The 16867-nt window shown below is 51.0% G+C and overlaps 1 protein-coding gene and 1 long non-coding RNA gene across 6 annotated transcripts in view; both read right to left on the minus strand.

Annotated features, from left to right (window-relative positions):
• Window positions 1–16867, minus strand: part of LOC132395250 (alanine aminotransferase 2-like) — a 115887-nt gene that overhangs the window by 47125 nt on the left and 51895 nt on the right. For all 5 annotated transcript variants that reach the window (XM_059971571.1, XM_059971574.1, XM_059971570.1 and 2 more), the window contains 5 exons: window positions 13921–14054; window positions 8229–8472; window positions 7856–7935; window positions 7141–7277; window positions 624–798 (listed from right to left, as the gene is read on the minus strand). In XM_059971571.1, coding sequence (XP_059827554.1) covers window positions 624–798; window positions 7141–7277; window positions 7856–7935; window positions 8229–8472; window positions 13921–14054 — 770 coding nt within the window. The remainder of the gene's footprint in view (window positions 1–623; window positions 799–7140; window positions 7278–7855; window positions 7936–8228; window positions 8473–13920; window positions 14055–16867) is intronic.
• LOC132395252 (uncharacterized) lies at window positions 9873–13914 on the minus strand. Its single transcript, XR_009512549.1, has 2 exons — window positions 10046–13914; window positions 9873–9991 (listed from the first exon to the last, which is right to left on the minus strand). It is a non-coding gene; the product is annotated as an uncharacterized LOC132395252 (long non-coding RNA).

Here is a 16867-nt window from a genome sequence, read left to right on the forward strand (position 1 = left end):
GACACTGCCCAGAAGAAGGCAATGGCAAACCACTTCTGCAGAAAACTTGCTGAGAACTGTTTTGGGAAGACCATGATCACATACATCATACGACATGGCACATAATGATAATGATTTACATGTATTGAGAACTTGCGCAATATTCAAAAATATTAAACAATTCTTAAGAATAGCTAATGAACTAAAATAATGTTGGAAACCCAGATATGGAATAAAATGTAAATAGCACATAAATACCAGGATGTGCTTACAGTGTGTAGAGCTTTATAAACAGTGGTCAAGGTGCTGAGTCTTGGGCAGCGAATGAGGTGATAGTTAGAGGAGGGTGCGGCAGGAGCTAAGCAGAATGGTTAACTGTCTGAGGGAAGAAACCTTGATGATGGCATGAAGTCTTTCTTTTAATATCCTGAAAACACTTTTTAGAAGGGAGATTTAGGAAAAGACTGTTTGCTGGTCTGCAATGAATTTTCCCGCCTGTTTATTTACCCTGCACACATATCGGCAGAGGCAAGTAGTTTAGTGGGGCGTTTGATCATGAGTCGAATTAGTTTAGCTGAACATGGTGGGCCGGTGGCCTAACCCAGCGCTGCAGTGCTCTCTCTCTCTCGGATTGTTGGACTCACAGCCTGGAAGAGTGGGTACGAGGGGTCTCCAGGATCGGGTGGGTTGGTGGCCACCTCCATGGCGATCTGAGATGGCAGCGAGCACGAGACAAACGTGCCCACCATGTTTCTGAAGTAACTCTGCACCGCGGGATCCATGTTCAGCACCTCCACGAAACAACCCCGAGCACCCGACCTGTCAGCACAGAGAGAGGGGGGACTGATTAACGTCACACGTATTCCTGATACAGCAGCTAACAGGTCACGTGACACGCATGCCCTTCTGAGTCAAAGGAATGAGACCCAAAGTCAGGAAATGATGTTACAGTTTTATAAATGTCTGACAGGCCGTATTGCAAATGGTTCTGGTCACTCCGTGATAGGAAGGATGTCAGAGCTTTGGAGAGGGAACAGAAGGGGTTCACCGGGATGCTGCCTGGATTAGAGGGCATGAGCTATACCAAGAGGTTGGACAAACTTGGGGTGTTTTCATTGGAGGCTGAGGGAACATCTGATGGAGGTTTATACGACTATGAGAAGCATAGAGAGAAAGGACAGACAGTATCTTTTCCCTGGAGTTGAAATGACTCAGGCCAGAAGGTATGCATTGAAAGTTGGAGGTCACAGAGAAGGAGATGTACAGGGCAAGTCTATTAACTCAGATTGGTGAGCTTCTGGGTGGAGCTGGACACAGATACATTAGGGATTTCTAAAAATGATGATAGGCACAAGAATATGAGGAAAGTGGAAAGGCATGGGCAGTGTGCATGCAGAAGGGATGAGTTAGCCATTTCATGACTGATTTAAATGGTTCGGTATGGTGTGATAGGATGAATAGACTGTACCTGTGCTATACTGGGTTAAGATCTATGAATCACCCAAAAGCTGGGGCCAAAGTCAGAGTCAGGTTCATATTCACCTGCACAATTCCATGTGGTACTGGTGCAATGAAAAAACTTCTATGCAGCAGCATCAGTGGCACAGAGCTTCAGATCAACAGCGCAACGCTGATCTGTGCCTGTGATGATGATGCTGATCATCAGATAATCAGCATCATCATCACAGGCACAGAACATCAGATGGTCAGCATCATCATCACAGGCACAGAACATCAGATCATCAGCATCATCATCACAGGCACAGAGCATCAGATCATCAGCATCATCAGCATCATCATCACAGGCACAGAACATCAGATGGTCAGCATCATCATCACAGGCACAGAACATCAGATGGTCAGCATCATCATCACAGGCACAAAACATCAGATGGTCAGCATCATCATCACAGGCACAGAACATCAGATAATCAGCATCATCATCACAGGCACAGAACATCAGATGGTCAGCATCATCACAGGCACAGAGCATCAGATCATCAGCATCATCATCACAGGCACAGAACATCAGATGGTCAGCATCATCATCACAGGCACAGAGCATCAGATGGTCAGCATCATCATCACAGGCACAGAGCATCAGATGGTCAGCATCATCATCACAGGCACAGAACATCAGATCATCAGCATCATCATCACAGGCACAGAACATCAGATGATCAGCATCATCATCACAGGCACAGAGCATCAGATGATCAGCATCATCATCACAGGCACAGAACATCAGATCATCAGCATCATCATCACAGGCACAGAACATCAGATGGTCAGCATCATCATCACAGGCACAGAACATCAGATGGTCAGCATCATCACAGGCACAGAACATCAGATAATCAGCATCATCATCACAGGCACAGAACATCAGATGGTCAGCATCATCATCACAGGCACAGAGCATCAGATGGTCAGCATCATCATCACAGGCACAGAACATCAGATGGTCAGCATCATCATCACAGGCACAGAACATCAGATGGTCAGCATCATCACAGGCACAGAACATCAGATAATCAGCATGATCATCACAGGCACAGAACATCAGATGGTCAGCATCATCATCACAGGCACAGAGCATCAGATCATCAGCATCATCATCACAGGCACAGAACATCAGATGGTCAGCATCATCATCACAGGCACAGAACATCAGATGGTCAGCATCATCATCACAGGCACAGAGCATCAGATGGTCAGCATCATCATCACAGGCACAGAACATCAGATCATCAGCATCATCACAGGCACAGAACATCAGATGATCAGCATCATCATCACAGGCACAGAGCATCAGATGATCAGCATCATCATCACAGGCACAGAACATCAGATCATCAGCATCATCATCACAGGCACAGAACATCAGATGGTCAGCATCATCATCAAGGCACAGAACATCAGATGGTCAGCATCATCATCACAGGCACAGAGCATCAGATGGTCAGCATCATCATCACAGGCACAGAACATCAGATAATCAGCATCATCATCACAGGCACAGAACATCAGATGGTCAGCATCATCATCACAGGCACAGAGCATCAGATGGTCAGCATCATCATCACAGGCACAGAACATCAGATAATCAGCATCATCATCACAGGCACAGAGCATCAGATGGTCAGCATCATCATCACAGGCACAGAGCATCAGATCATCAGCATCATCATCACAGGCACAGAGCATCAGATGGTCAGCATCATCATCACAGGCACAGAACATCAGATGGTCAGCATCATCATCACAGGCACAGAACATCAGATCATCAGCATCATCATCACAGGCACAGAACATCAGATGGTCAGCATCATCATCACAGGCACAGAGCATCAGATGGTCAGCATCACCATCACAGGCACAGAGCATCAGATCATCAGCATCATCATCACAGGCACAGAACATCAGATGGTCAGCATCATCATCACAGGCACAGAGCATCAGATGGTCAGCATCATCATCACAGGCACAGAGCATCAGATGGTCAGCATCATCATCACAGGCACAGAGCATCAGATGATCAGCATCATCATCACAGGCACAGAGCATCAGATGGTCAGCATCATCATCACAGGCACAGAGCATCAGATGGTCAGCATTATCATCACAGGCACAGAACATCAGATGGTCAGCATCATCATCACAGGCACAGAGCATCAGATGGTCAGCATCACCATCACAGGCACAGAGCATCAGATCATCAGCATCATCATCACAGGCACAGAACATCAGATAATCAGTATCATCATCACAGGCACAGAGCATCAGATCATCAGCATCATCATCACAGGCACAGAGCATCAGATAATCAGCATCATCATCACAGGCACAGAGCATCAGATAATCAGCATCATCATCACAGGCACAGAGCATCAGATGGTCAGCATCATCATCACAGGCACAGAGCATCAGATGATCAGCATCATCATCACAGGCACAGAGCATCAGATGGTCAGCATCATCATCACAGGCACAGAGCATCAGATGGTCAGCATCATCATCACAGGCACAGAGCATCAGATGGTCAGCATCATCATCACAGGCACAGAGCATCAGATGGTCAGCATCATCATCACAGGCACAGAGCATCAGATGGTCAGCATCATCATCACAGGCACAGAGCATCAGATGGTCAGCATCACCATCACAGGCACAGAGCATCAGATGGTCAGCATCATCATCACAGGCACATAGCATCAGACGATCAGCATCATCATCACAGGCACAGAGCATCAGATGATCAGCATCATCATCACAGGCACAGAGCATCAGATGGTCAGCATCATCATCACAGGCACAGAGCATCAGATGGTCAGCATCATCATCACAGGCACAGAGCATCAGATGGTCAGCATCACCATCACAGGCACAGAGCATCAGATGGTCAGCATCATCATCACAGGCACAGAGCATCAGATGGTCAGCATCATCATCACAGGCACAGAGCATCAGATAATCAGCATCATCATCACAGGCACAGAACATCAGATCATCAGCATCATCATCACCACAGGCACAGAGCATCAGATGATCAGCATCATCATCACAGGCACAGAACATCAGATAATCAGCATCATCATCACAGGCACAGAGCATCAGATGATCAGCATCATCATCACAGGCACAGAACATCAGATAATCAGCATCATCATCACAGGCACAGAACATCAGATGATCAGCATCATCATCACAGGCACAGAACATCAGATGGTCAGCATCACAGGCAGCCGTTAACAAGTATTTATGAGAAAACAACTGAACAATTCAAAATCATGCACAAATTGAAGGAAAGAATATGAGTAGAAGAAAAAAATGAAATCAGTTTTATTGGAAAATGGTCATAGTGTTGTTATTCTCAGTTGGTGATTTGGTTAGTGCTGTTTGGTTCAAGAACTGGATGGTTGAAGGAAACTACCTGTTCCTGAAACAGGTGCTGCGGGTCGTCTGCCTTCATTACCCCAACCCCTAGTGGAGCTCAGTTCCTGGGGGTGTGGGATGTCCGGTCTCAGTACCTGGTGGTGTGGGATGTCCGGTCTCAGTACCTGGGGGTGTGGGATGTCCAGTCTCAGTACCTGGTGGTGTGGGATGTCCAGTCTCAGTACCTGGTGGTGTGGGATGTCCAGTCTCAGTACCTGGTGGTGTGGGATGTCCGGTCACAGGACCTGGGGGCGTAGGATGTCCAGTCTCAGTACCTGGTGGTGTGGGATGTCCGGTCTCAGTACCTGGTGGTGTGGGATGTCCGGTCTCAGTACCTGGTGGCGTGGGATGTCCGGTCTCAGTACCTGGTGGTGTGGGATGTCCGGTCTCAGTACCTGGTGGTGTGGGATGTCCGGTCTCAGTACCTGGGGGTGTGGGATGTCCGGTCTCAGTACCTGGGGGTGTGGGATGTCCAGTCTCAGTGCCTGGGGGTGTGGGATGTTCCGTCTCAGTACCTGGTGGCGTGGGATATCCGGTCTCAGTACCTGGTGGTGTGGGATGTCCGGTCTCAGTACCTGGTGGCGTGGGATGTCCGGTCTCAGTACCTGGTGGCGTGGGATGTCCGGTCTCAGTACCTGGTGGTGTGGGATGTCCAGTCTCAGTACCTGGTGGTGTGGGATGTCCGGTCTCAGTACCTGGTGGCGTGGGATGTCCGGTCTCAGGACATGGTGGTGTGGGATGTCCAGTCTCAGTACCTAGTGGTGGGGGATGTCCGGTCTCAGTACCTGGTGGTGTGGGATGTCCAGTCTCAGTACCTGGTGCTGGGAGATGTCCGGTCTCAGTACCTGGTGGTGGGGGATGTCCGGTCTCAGTACCTGGTGTTGTGGGATGTCCGGTCTCAGTACCTGGTGGTGGGGGATGTCCGGTCTCAGTACCTGGGAGTGTGGGATGTCCAGTCTCAGTGCCTGGTGGCGTGGGATGTCCAGTCTCAGTACCTGGTGGCGTGGGATGTCCAGTCTCAGTACCTGGGGGTGTGGGATGTCCGGTCTCAGTACCCGGTGGTGTGGGATGTCCGGTCTCAGTACCCGGTGGTGTGGGATGTCCGGTCTCAGTACCTGGTGGCGTGGGATGTCCGGTCTCAGGACCTGGTGGTGTGGGATGTCCGGTCTCAGTACCTGGTGGTTTGGGATGTCCGGTCTCAGGACATGGTGTTGGTGGTGTGGGATGTGCGGTCTCAGTACCTGGGGGTGTGGGATGTGCGGTCTCGGTGCCTGGTGGTGTGGGATGTCTGGTCTCGGTACCTGGTGGTGTGGGATGTCCAGTCTCAGGACATGGTGGTGTGGGATGTCCGGTCTCAGGACATGGTGGTGTGGGATGTCTGGTCTCAGGACATGGTGGTGTGGGATGTCCGGTCTCAGTACCTGGTGGTGTGGGATGTCCGGTCTCAGTACCTGGTGGTGTGGGATGTCCGGTCTCAGTACCTGGTGGTGTGGGATGTCCGGTCTCAGGACCTGGGGGTGTGGGATGTCCGGTCTCAGGACATCTCGCCCCAGTGGAGCTGGCCCAGGATTTTATTTTATTTGGAGATATGGTGTGAACCAGGTCCGTTATCTTTGCCACCCAACAGCCCATCTTTTTAATCCCAGCCTGACCACAGGAGAATTAACGATGACCGATAGACCTCCTAACGGCTATGTCTTTGGACTGTGGGAGGAAACCAGAGCACCGGAGGGAATCCATGCTGTGATTGGGAGAACGTGCAGACTCCTGACGGAATTGAAGCTCGATGTTTCGGCTCTAAAAGCATTGTTCTAAACGCTCTGCTGCTGTACAGCCATGGGTCATTTGTCTCCAATTATTGACCAGTAGTCCGCCCGGAGAGCTGTCTGGTGCACCTATAATAACCCTCCCCAGCCAATCTTTGCCCCTGCCCCCACCCCGGTGATCAGCTGTTGGGACCTTCGTGCTCCAATGGACGAACCGCTGGAGACACAGACTGTCTCCAGTGCGGGGTTGGCCCTTCACTCAGAGATACAGCGAGGCGAGTAGGAGGTGTCAGGGCAGCAGCGAACTCGAGTGAGGTGTGAAAGGTATGTGGAGTACCATGCGGGTTGGTTTGAGACATCCGGGCCAATGGGTGGGAACTGGCGCATGGATCTCATCTGCGCTGTAACACCATGACCGTTCTCCTGGAATGGGGTGAAGCAAACGGGTAGTGCTACCTACTCCCCAATGTGTCCCCTGGAGACAGAGTTCAAGGAGATAAACTCCACCACTCTGGAGAAATCGGGGCCCATCTCGTGCAGGACTTTCTTGAAGGATAGCAGCTGGAGGCTCCCACTGTACACGTCCACTGGGTGGCCCTGCAGGTGAGAAACACAAGAGAAAAAAAAACTGAACAGCAGTCGGCTCAAGGTCAGAGACGAGAAAACAACAATAGCCCTCAACAAACGGGGAGCTGATCCCAGAATCCACGGATTAGAGTGAGTTGGGAAGTGTGGGGCTGTGTTGGGATGAGTTTGGGTTTGGAAAGTTGGCTTAAGATGAATTGGGTTGTATAGGAATTATTGAGAAGGGATGGGATGGGATAAGTTGTACTGGGATTGGATTTTTGGTGGGATGTCATAGTTTGGGTTGTGTTCGGCAGGTTTTGTTGGGATAGCATGGGATGGGATGTGAAGAGATGCGATGGGATGGGATGAGATAGGGTGGATGAGATGAGTTGGGATGAAATGGAATGTGATAGGAAGAGTTTGGTTGAGTGTCATTTTTTGGGATGGGCTAGGTTCGATTGGGATGTGTTTTGTTTGGACGGGTTGGGATGGCCTCAGCTGAGATGCATGGGGATGGGCAGGGTGTACTGGTTTAAACTGGGCAGTACGATGCCTGACAAGTGGCCCAGCTGACGATAGTTGCAGACAACCAATCATCACTTGCTCACCTCATCAGCCAATAACAGGAGCCTCTCAGCAGCGGCGAATCGGATTATCCGTTCCATGCAGGCTCTGTCCATCACGTGCCCTGTCAGCAAGCAGTGGCAATGGGATTCAGGTGAATCGAGACAGCGAGATGAAGAGGAATAGGAAGAACGACGAAGAGCGAAGGGCGCACAGGACCGTTCCACGTGAGCACAGAGTGGGAAAAGCTCGGGATGAAAGCTCACCCCTTCATCCGGTGGGTGGGAGACAGATTTGATCACAGATTTGGGCGATGGTGTTAGTGCAGGAATATGGTGCTGATTTTGGTTTGGTTACTTTGAGTAGCAGGCTAGAAAGGTTGAGTGGCCACTCCCCCCACGTGATCCTGGTTGCTACCTGTGAGACTGCCCGGGTTGACGACGCACAGCACCATAGGATGGCAGGACCCGCAACCTTCCTTCAGCACTCTCCTCAGCTCTTCGGACCGCACCGTCCAGCCACTCTCCTCATCCAGCTGGTAGGGCAGGGCCACCCCGTCCAACAGTGTAATGAAGCGCCGGCCGGCCGGGCTACTGGGTGCTGGAACCAGGATGCCCGTCCTCTTGGAGTTGCCCCTCGCCATCAGAAAACCGTAAATAAGCTAGCAAGAGGGTACACAGGAGTTACAGAGCATCGTGCTAAAACAGAACCCAGTTCAGTATCACCGGCATTTGTCTACAATAACCACATCCTTCCTGTAGTGAGGTAACTGTACTCCAAGTGAGGTCTAACCAAGGTCTTGTATAGCTTTAACATTACCTCACAGCTCTTGAACTCAATCCCATGGTTGATGAAGGCCAACACACCATTGGCCTTCTTAACAACACTGTCAATCTGCGCAGCAGCTTTGAGTGTCCTATGGACCCAGATCCCAAGATCTCTCTGATTATCCACACTGCCAAGAGTCTTACCATTGATATTATATTCTGTCTTCAAATTTGACCTACCAAAATGAACAACTTCGTACTTATCTGGGTTGAATGCCATCTGCCACTTCTCAGCCCAGTTTTGCATCCTATCAGTGTCCCGCTGTAACCTCTGACAGCCCTCCACACTATCCACAACACCTCCAATCTTTGTGTCTGTCAGGGTCCGGTCCGGAACCGCGTTCCAGGTTTTGATCTGGTCCAGGGGCTCCGTACTCCGGGTCCCTTCCATCACCCGTGATCTAGTTAGGACCCTCCTGGTTCAAGGAGACACGCCTGTAACTCATTGAGCTGCAGGTGTTTATAAGGGGTCTTGGGACTGGGACCAGGCGGGTGGTCGTTTTGTTCTGTTTCCCGTTTCTCCGCCGGCTCTGAACTCTGCTTTGCATCCTGTTATCCCGCCCGGGATCAGATCTACTCCTCATCATGCTTCTCTGCCCCGTGCCAGTACTGCCAGGTTGGTCCGCTCCCCCACCTTTCTTCTCATGCGCTGGTCCCGCTTCTCCGCTCGTTTGTTTTTTGCTCGGTCGCGCTGTCTGCCGGCCGTTTCCGAATTTCCCGTTATCATGACTGTTGTGTTGTTCACCCTGGACCTATGCCCGTTCCTACCCCTTGCCTCCATTGGGCAGGTCCGGCTAACCTGCCGCGGCCCGGCGGAGGTTCTGCCCGTTCCTACCCCTTGCCTCTGTTGGGTGGATCCGGCCGACCACCGCGGCCCGACGGGGGTTCTGCCCCGTCCTCCTCTCCCGCCCGAACCCTGGGATTGTGCCCCGTACCTGCCTAGGGGTTCGCATCGTGCCCAGGCCTCTGCTGTTTCTGCCTGGGAGGCATATATGCGGCCCGTCCAGGGAGGGTTCTCCACCAGCTTATCTAGCCTGCCTGCCTGAACCTCGAGGACCTGTCTATCTGCCTGAACCTCGAGGACCTGTCTATCTGCCTGAACCTCGAGGATCTGTCTACCTGCCTGAACCTCGAGGACCTGTCTACCTGCCTGAACCTCGAGGACCTGTCTATCTATCTGCCTGAACCTCGAGGACCTGTCTACCTGCCTGAACCTTGAGGACCTGTCTACCTGCCTGAACCTCGAGGACCTGTCTACCTGCCTGAACCTCGAGGACCTGTATACCTGCCTGAACCTCGAGGACCTGTCTATCTGCCTGCCTGAACCTCGAGGACCTGTCTACCTGCCTGAACCTCGAGGACCTGCCTGCCTGCCTGAACCTCGAGGACCTGTCTGTCTGCCTGAACCTCGAGGACCTGTCTACCTGCCTGCCTGAACCTCGAGGACCTGTCTACCTGCCTGAACCTCGAGGACCTGTCTATCTACCTGCCTGAACCTCGAGGATCTGTCTACCTGCCTGAACCTCGAGGACCTGTCTATCTGCCTGCCTGAACCTCGAGGACCTGTCTACCTGCCTGAACCTCGAGGACCTGCCTGCCTGCCTGAACCTCGAGGACCTGTCTATCTACCTGCCTGAACCTCGAGGACCTGTCTATCTATCTGCCTGAACCTCGAGGACCTGTCTACCTGCCTGAACCTTGAGGACCTGTCTACCTGCCTGAACCTCGAGGACCTGTCTATCTGCCTGAACCTCGAGGACCTGTCTACCTGCCTGAACCTCGAGGACCTGTATACCTGCCTGAACCTCGAGGACCTGTCTATCTGCCTGCCTGAACCTCGAGGACCTGTCTACCTGCCTGAACCTCGAGGACCTGTCTACCTGCCTGTCTGAACCTCGAGGATCTATCTGCCTGCCTGAACCTCAAGGACCTGTCTACCTGCCTGAACCTCGAGGACCTGTCTACCTGCCTGAACCTCGAGGACCTGTCTATCTGCCTGCCTGAACCTCGAGGACCTGTCTACCTGCCTGAACCTCGAGGACCTGCCTGCCTGAACCTCGAGGACCTGTCTATCTACCTGCCTGAACCTCGAGGACCTGTCTACCTGCCTGCCTGAACCTCAAGGACCTGTCTATCTGCCTGCCTGAACCTCGAGGACCTGTCTATCTACCTGCCTGAACCTCGAGGACCTGTCTACCTGCCTGAACCTCGAGGACCTGTCTACCTGCCTGAACCTTGAGGACCTGTCTGTCTGCCTGAACCTCGAGGACCTGTCTACCTGCCTGAACCTCGAGGACCTGTCTACCTGCCTGAACCTCGAGGACCTGTCTATCTGCCTGCCTGAACCTCGAGGACCTGCCTGCTTGAACTCGAACTCCAGGAGCCCGGTCCGCTCTGCCTGCCTGACACTCTATCTACCTGAACCCCAGCTCTACCCTTAAATGCCATGGCATCCCCATCCTGTCCTCCCCCTAGTACTTCAGTGTCTGCGTCCTGCGTTTGGGTCCATCTGGCCCCCCCGACAGTGTCATCAGCAAATTTACTAACCCATCCCTCCACTTCCTCATCCAGGTCATTTATAAAAATCACAAGGAGTGAGGGTCCCAGAACAGATCCCTGAGGCACAACACTGGTCACCGACCTCAATGCAGAATATGACCCGTCTACAACCACTCTTTGCCTTCTGTGAACAAGCCAATTCTGGATCCACAATGCAATGTCTCCTTGGATCCTATGCCTCCTTACTTTCTGAATCAGCCTTGTGTGGGGTACCTTATCAAATGCCTTACTGAAATCCATATACACTGCATCCACTGCTCTACCTTCATCAATGTGTTTTGTTACATCCTCAAAGAATTCAATCAGGTACATAAGGCACGACACGTCCTTGACAAAGCCATGCTGACTATCCCTGATCAGATTATGCCTCTCCAAATGCTCATAAATCCTGCCTCTCAGGATCTTCTCCAACAACTTGCCCACCACTGAGGTCAGACTCACTAGTCTGTAATTTCCTGGGTTATCTCTACTCTCTTTCTTAAATAACATTTGCAACCCTCCAATCCTCCACTACCTCTCCTTTTCCTATTGATGATGCAAAGATCATCGCCAGAGGCTCAGCAATCTCCTCCCTCACTTCCCACAGTAGCCTGGGATATGTTTCATCCGATCCCGGTGACTTATCCAACTTGATGCTTTTCAAAAGCTCCAGCACATCCTCTTTCTTAATGTCTAGACACTCAAGCATTTCAGTCCGTTGTAAGTCATCCTCGCAATTGCCAAGGTCCTTTTCCCTGGTAAATAATGAAGCAAAGTATTCATTAAGTACCTCTGCTACCTCCTGACACTCCGTGCACATGTTTCCAATATCGTACCTGACTGGTCCTATTCTCACACGACTCATCCTTTCGCTCTTCACATGCTTGTAGAATGCCTTGGGGTTTTCCTTCATCCTGCTCACCAAGGCCTCTCATGGCCCCTTCTGGCTCTCCCAATTCCACTCTTAAGCTCCTTCCCTGCAATCTTGTAATTTTCTAGAACTCTAACAACTACTGGTTTCTTGAACCTTTTGTAAGCTTTTCTTCTTAACTAGACTTTCTACATCCTTTATACACGATGGTTCTTTTATCATTCCATCCTCTCCCTGCCTCAGTGGAACATACTCGTGCAGAACGCCATGCAAATGTTCCCTGAACGTTTGCCACATCTTCCGTGCATTTCCCTGAGAAAATCTGCTCCCAATTTATCTCCCAAGTTTCTGTCTGATAGCATCATATTTTCCCCACCCCAAATAAATGTTTTTCCCAAATTGTCTGCCCCTATCCCTCTCCAGTGCAATGGTGAAGGGGATAGAGTTGTGGTCACTACCTCCAAAATGCTCCCCCACTGAGAGACCTGACACCTGACCAGGTTCATTTCCCAATACCAGATCAAGTACAGCCTCTCCTCTTGTAGGCTTATCTACATACTGCATTAGAAAACCTTCTTGAACACATGTAACAAATTCCACCCCATCTAAAATCCTTGCTCTAAGGAGATGCTAGTCAATATTAAAAAAGTTAAAATCATCCATCACAACAACCCTATTATTATTGCACTGTTCCAGAATCAGTTCCAGAATCTGCCTCCCTATCTGATCCTCAATGTCTCTGTTACTATTCGGGGGGGGGGGGGTCTATGAAAAACACCCAGTAGAGTTATTGCCCCTTTCCTGTTTCTGATTTCCACCCACACTGACTCAGTAGACAATCCCTCCATGTCTTCTGGCTTTTCTGCAGCCGTGATACTATCCCTGATTAGCAATGCCACACCCCTACCTCTTTTGCCTCCCTCCCTGTCCTTTTTGAAATGTCTGTTACACTCAGCAGCCATTCCTGTCCCTGAGACATCCAGGTCTCTGGAATGGACACAACATCACAGTTGCATGTATTGATGCACGCTCTAAATTCACCTGCCTTGTTTATGATACCCCTTGCATCCCAACCCATCTGTCTGAGTGCATCGTTGCTCTATCATCCGCCGATCCTCCCTCACAAGCTCCCTACAAGCTGTCACCACCTGTGCACCAACCGCCCCGTCCTCTGTCTCTCCTCCCTGAGAATCTATTTTAAACTCTCCCCAGTAGCATTAGCAAACCTCCCTCCCGGGATCACCTCTAGTTCAGGGGCAACCCGTCCCACCTGTACAGTTCACCTCTTCCCCAGATCTACAAATATGAAACCCTGCCCCTTACATCATCTCCTCAGCCACTCATTCATCTGCACTACCTTCCCTGGCTTGTGGCAAATCAAACAGGAGCCTGCATGTCTGTGCCCACCTCGATGCCACTCTACCTGATCCCAACTCCCTGTATGGAGCCCATTTCCATAAGATATAGGCCACTCGGCCCATCGAGTCTGCTCTGCCATTCCAACAAGGCTGATTTATTGTCCCCCTCAACCCCATTCTCCTGCCTTCACCCCATTAACTTTCACACCCTGGCTGAGCAAGATCCTGCTTTAAATAGACCCCACGACTTGGCCCTGGACCATCTGGCCTCTGCACAGCTTGGAAGGCACAGATCAAGTGGGTAGCCTGAAACTTTCCTCCAGGGTGGAACTGCCCAAAATAAGGGGACATAACTTTAAGGTGACTGGAGGAAAGCGCAGGATGGCTCTCCAAAACAGGTTTTTTTCAATAGAGAGTGGTGGGGTGTCCCGCCAGGGTTGTTAGTACAGGCAGACACGTCAGGTACATCCAACAGGCACACTGCCTGTTCACCAGTATATCGAAATGATACGTACAGCAAAGGCGCGCAATGTCCCATTGAAGAGGAAAATGTTCTCGGGATCTGCTGGGATCCCTCCGTCTCGTCTTTCCAGGTAATTTGCCACTGAGTTTCTAACCATGTGGATCCCCGCTGGCTCTCCGTAGCACCCTAGAAGACAGACACAGAGTTACACGGCCTTTTGCCCCAACGCATTCAAACCTACCAAGTTCACCATGCAAGTTTGCCCCATTTTCCTGCAGGTGAACCGACTCCCTTTAAACCTTTCCCATACGTGTATCTGTCCAAGTAGGAGAATCGGACTCAGAACTGGGATTGATATCACTCCGAGAAATATGTTGTTTTGCTGCAGCAATGCAGTGCATTGCATAGTAAACAGTGGAACACCGTCATGAGAAACATCGAATACCGTACACAGGGGTACGTATCATCATTTGTTAGCTGCTGCGTTGCATGATGCAGGCCATCACGACCACAATTGTTCTGGCAATTTTTTCGCCAGAAGTGGTTTGTCATCGCCCTCTTCTGGTCAGTGTCTGTACAGACAGATGAGGCGGCCACTGGAGTCACTGGTCTTGTGATCTGCACTGGCCGCTCGTATGACTGTCCACCACCAGCTCCCACGGCTTCGCCTGACCCTGATCGGGGTGGGGGACTTAAGCAGGTGCTACGCCTTGCCCAAGGGTGACCTGCAGGCTAGTGGAGGGAAGGAGGGAAGAGGGGTTTACACCTAAAGTGAGGTAGGATTCACTGTCCATTCAGAAATCTGATGGAGGGGAAAAAGCTGCTCCTGAAATGTTGAGGCTCCTGTACCTCCCCCCTGCATCAGTGAGAAGAGGGCATGTCCTGGGGGATCCTTAATGATGGATGCTGCTACTTAAACATCTTTTAAATGTTAATAATTGCTTGATGACTTCATCTGGCAGCTCTAGATGAAGTAATTCCCCTTGGGCCACTTTAAATCCCTTCCCTCTCTCCAAACCCATGCCCTTCAGTTGATGATTTCCCAAGCCTTCACCATTGTGATCATCCCAAGACACCAACAGTCTGAGGTAGTAGGTCCTAATCTGCCGAGTCATTCTCTGTAACTTAGTCCCCTGAATCCCAGTAACATACTCGTGAATCGCCTCAGCACTCTTCCCAGCTTAATAGCACCTTTCCCATAGCAGGGTGACCAAAACTGAGCACAATACTCCGGGTTTAGACTTATCAACGTCTTCTGCAGCTTTTGATTTATTTATTTATTTAGAGATCCCTTCTTGAGCAGGCCCACCCGCCCCAACAAACCTCAGCACCCAGCAACCCACCAACTTTACCCTAGCCTAATCACAAGACAATTTATAACCTACCAACTGGTACTTCTTTGAACTTTGGGGGGCAGGGGGGAGATGGAGAATGGAGCACCAGAGCAAACCCACGTACACACGGAAAGAACTTTCAAACTTCCTTCCAGACGAAGTCTCCAGACTCCAGCATGCTGACCTGGAATATCATTGCTACAACTCCATGGTGCCCAACATCCACCGTCTAGACTGGTGAAGGCCAGTGCTCTAAATGTCGTCTTCAGCACCATGACTACCTGTGTCCCTACTCTCAAGGAACCATGTACCCATGCCCTGCTTCGACACCCCCTCACCCCAAAACATAACACCACGCACTTATCTGAACTGAACGCTGTATCTATTCCTCAGCCCACTTACCCAACTGATCAAGGGCCCCCTGTAAGTCTTGATAATATCTTCTCTGTCTATGACACCAACCATTTTAGAGTTAATGGTCCCAACTATTGCTGGTCCTAGGTCCAACGCCAATGTTGCCACACAAGTTGACAGGGTGGTGAAGAAGGTTGCCCTCATTACTCGAGGGGTTGAGTTCAAGAGCCACGTGGTAATGTTGCAGCTCCGTAAAACTGGTTAGATCACACTTGGAATAGTGAGTTCAGTTCTGGTCACCTCATTATAGGAAGGATGTAGAAGCTTTAGAGACGGTACAGAGGAGATTCACCAGGATGCTGCCTGGATCAGAGAGGGTGCAGAGGAGATTCACCAGAATGCTGCCTGGATCAGAGAGGGTGCAGAGGAGATTCACCTGGACGCTGCCTGGATCAGAGAGGGCGCAGAGGAGATTCACCAGGAAGCTGCCTGGATTAGAGAGGGTGCAGAGGAGATTCACCAGGATGCTGCCTGGATTAGAGAGGGTGCAGAGGAGATTTACCAGGATGCTGCCTGGATTAGAGAGGGTGCAGAGGAGATTCACCAGGATGCAAACTGGGTTAGGGAGGGTGTAGAGGAGATTCACCAGGATGCTGCCTGGATTAGAGAGGGTGCAGAGGAGATTCACCAGGATGCTGCCTGGATTAGAGAGGGTGCAGAGGAGATTCAGCAGGATGCTGCCTGGATTAGAGAGGGTGCAGAGGAGATTCAGCAGGATGCTGCCTGGATTAGAGAGGGTGCAGAGGAGATTCAGCAGGATGCTGCCTGGATCAGAGAGGGTGCAGAGGAGATTCACCTGGACGCTGCCTGGATCAGAGAGGGTGCAGAGGAGATTCACCAGGAAGCTGCCTGGATTAGAGAGGGTGCAGAGGAGATTCACCAGGGTGCTGCCTGGATTAGAGAGGGTGCAGAGGAGATTCACCATGATGCTGCCTGGATTAGAGAGGGTGCAGAGGAGATTCACCAGGATGCTGCCTGGATTAGAGAGGGTGCAGAGGAGATTCACCAGGACGCTGCCTGGATTAGAGATGGTGCAGAGGAGATTCACCAGGATGCAAACTGGGTTAGGGAGGGTGTAGAGGAGATTCACCAGGATGCTGCCTGGATTAGAGAGGGTGCAGAGGAGATTCACCAGGATGCTGCCTGGATTAGAGAGGGTGCAGAGGAGATTCAGCAGGATGCTGCCTGGATTAGAGAGGGTGCAGAGGAGATTCACCAGGATGCTGCCTGGATTAGAGAGGGTGCAGAGGA

This window comes from Hypanus sabinus, chromosome 6 (assembly GCF_030144855.1).
Source record: "Hypanus sabinus isolate sHypSab1 chromosome 6, sHypSab1.hap1, whole genome shotgun sequence".
Lineage (NCBI taxonomy): Eukaryota > Metazoa > Chordata > Chondrichthyes > Myliobatiformes > Dasyatidae > Hypanus > Hypanus sabinus.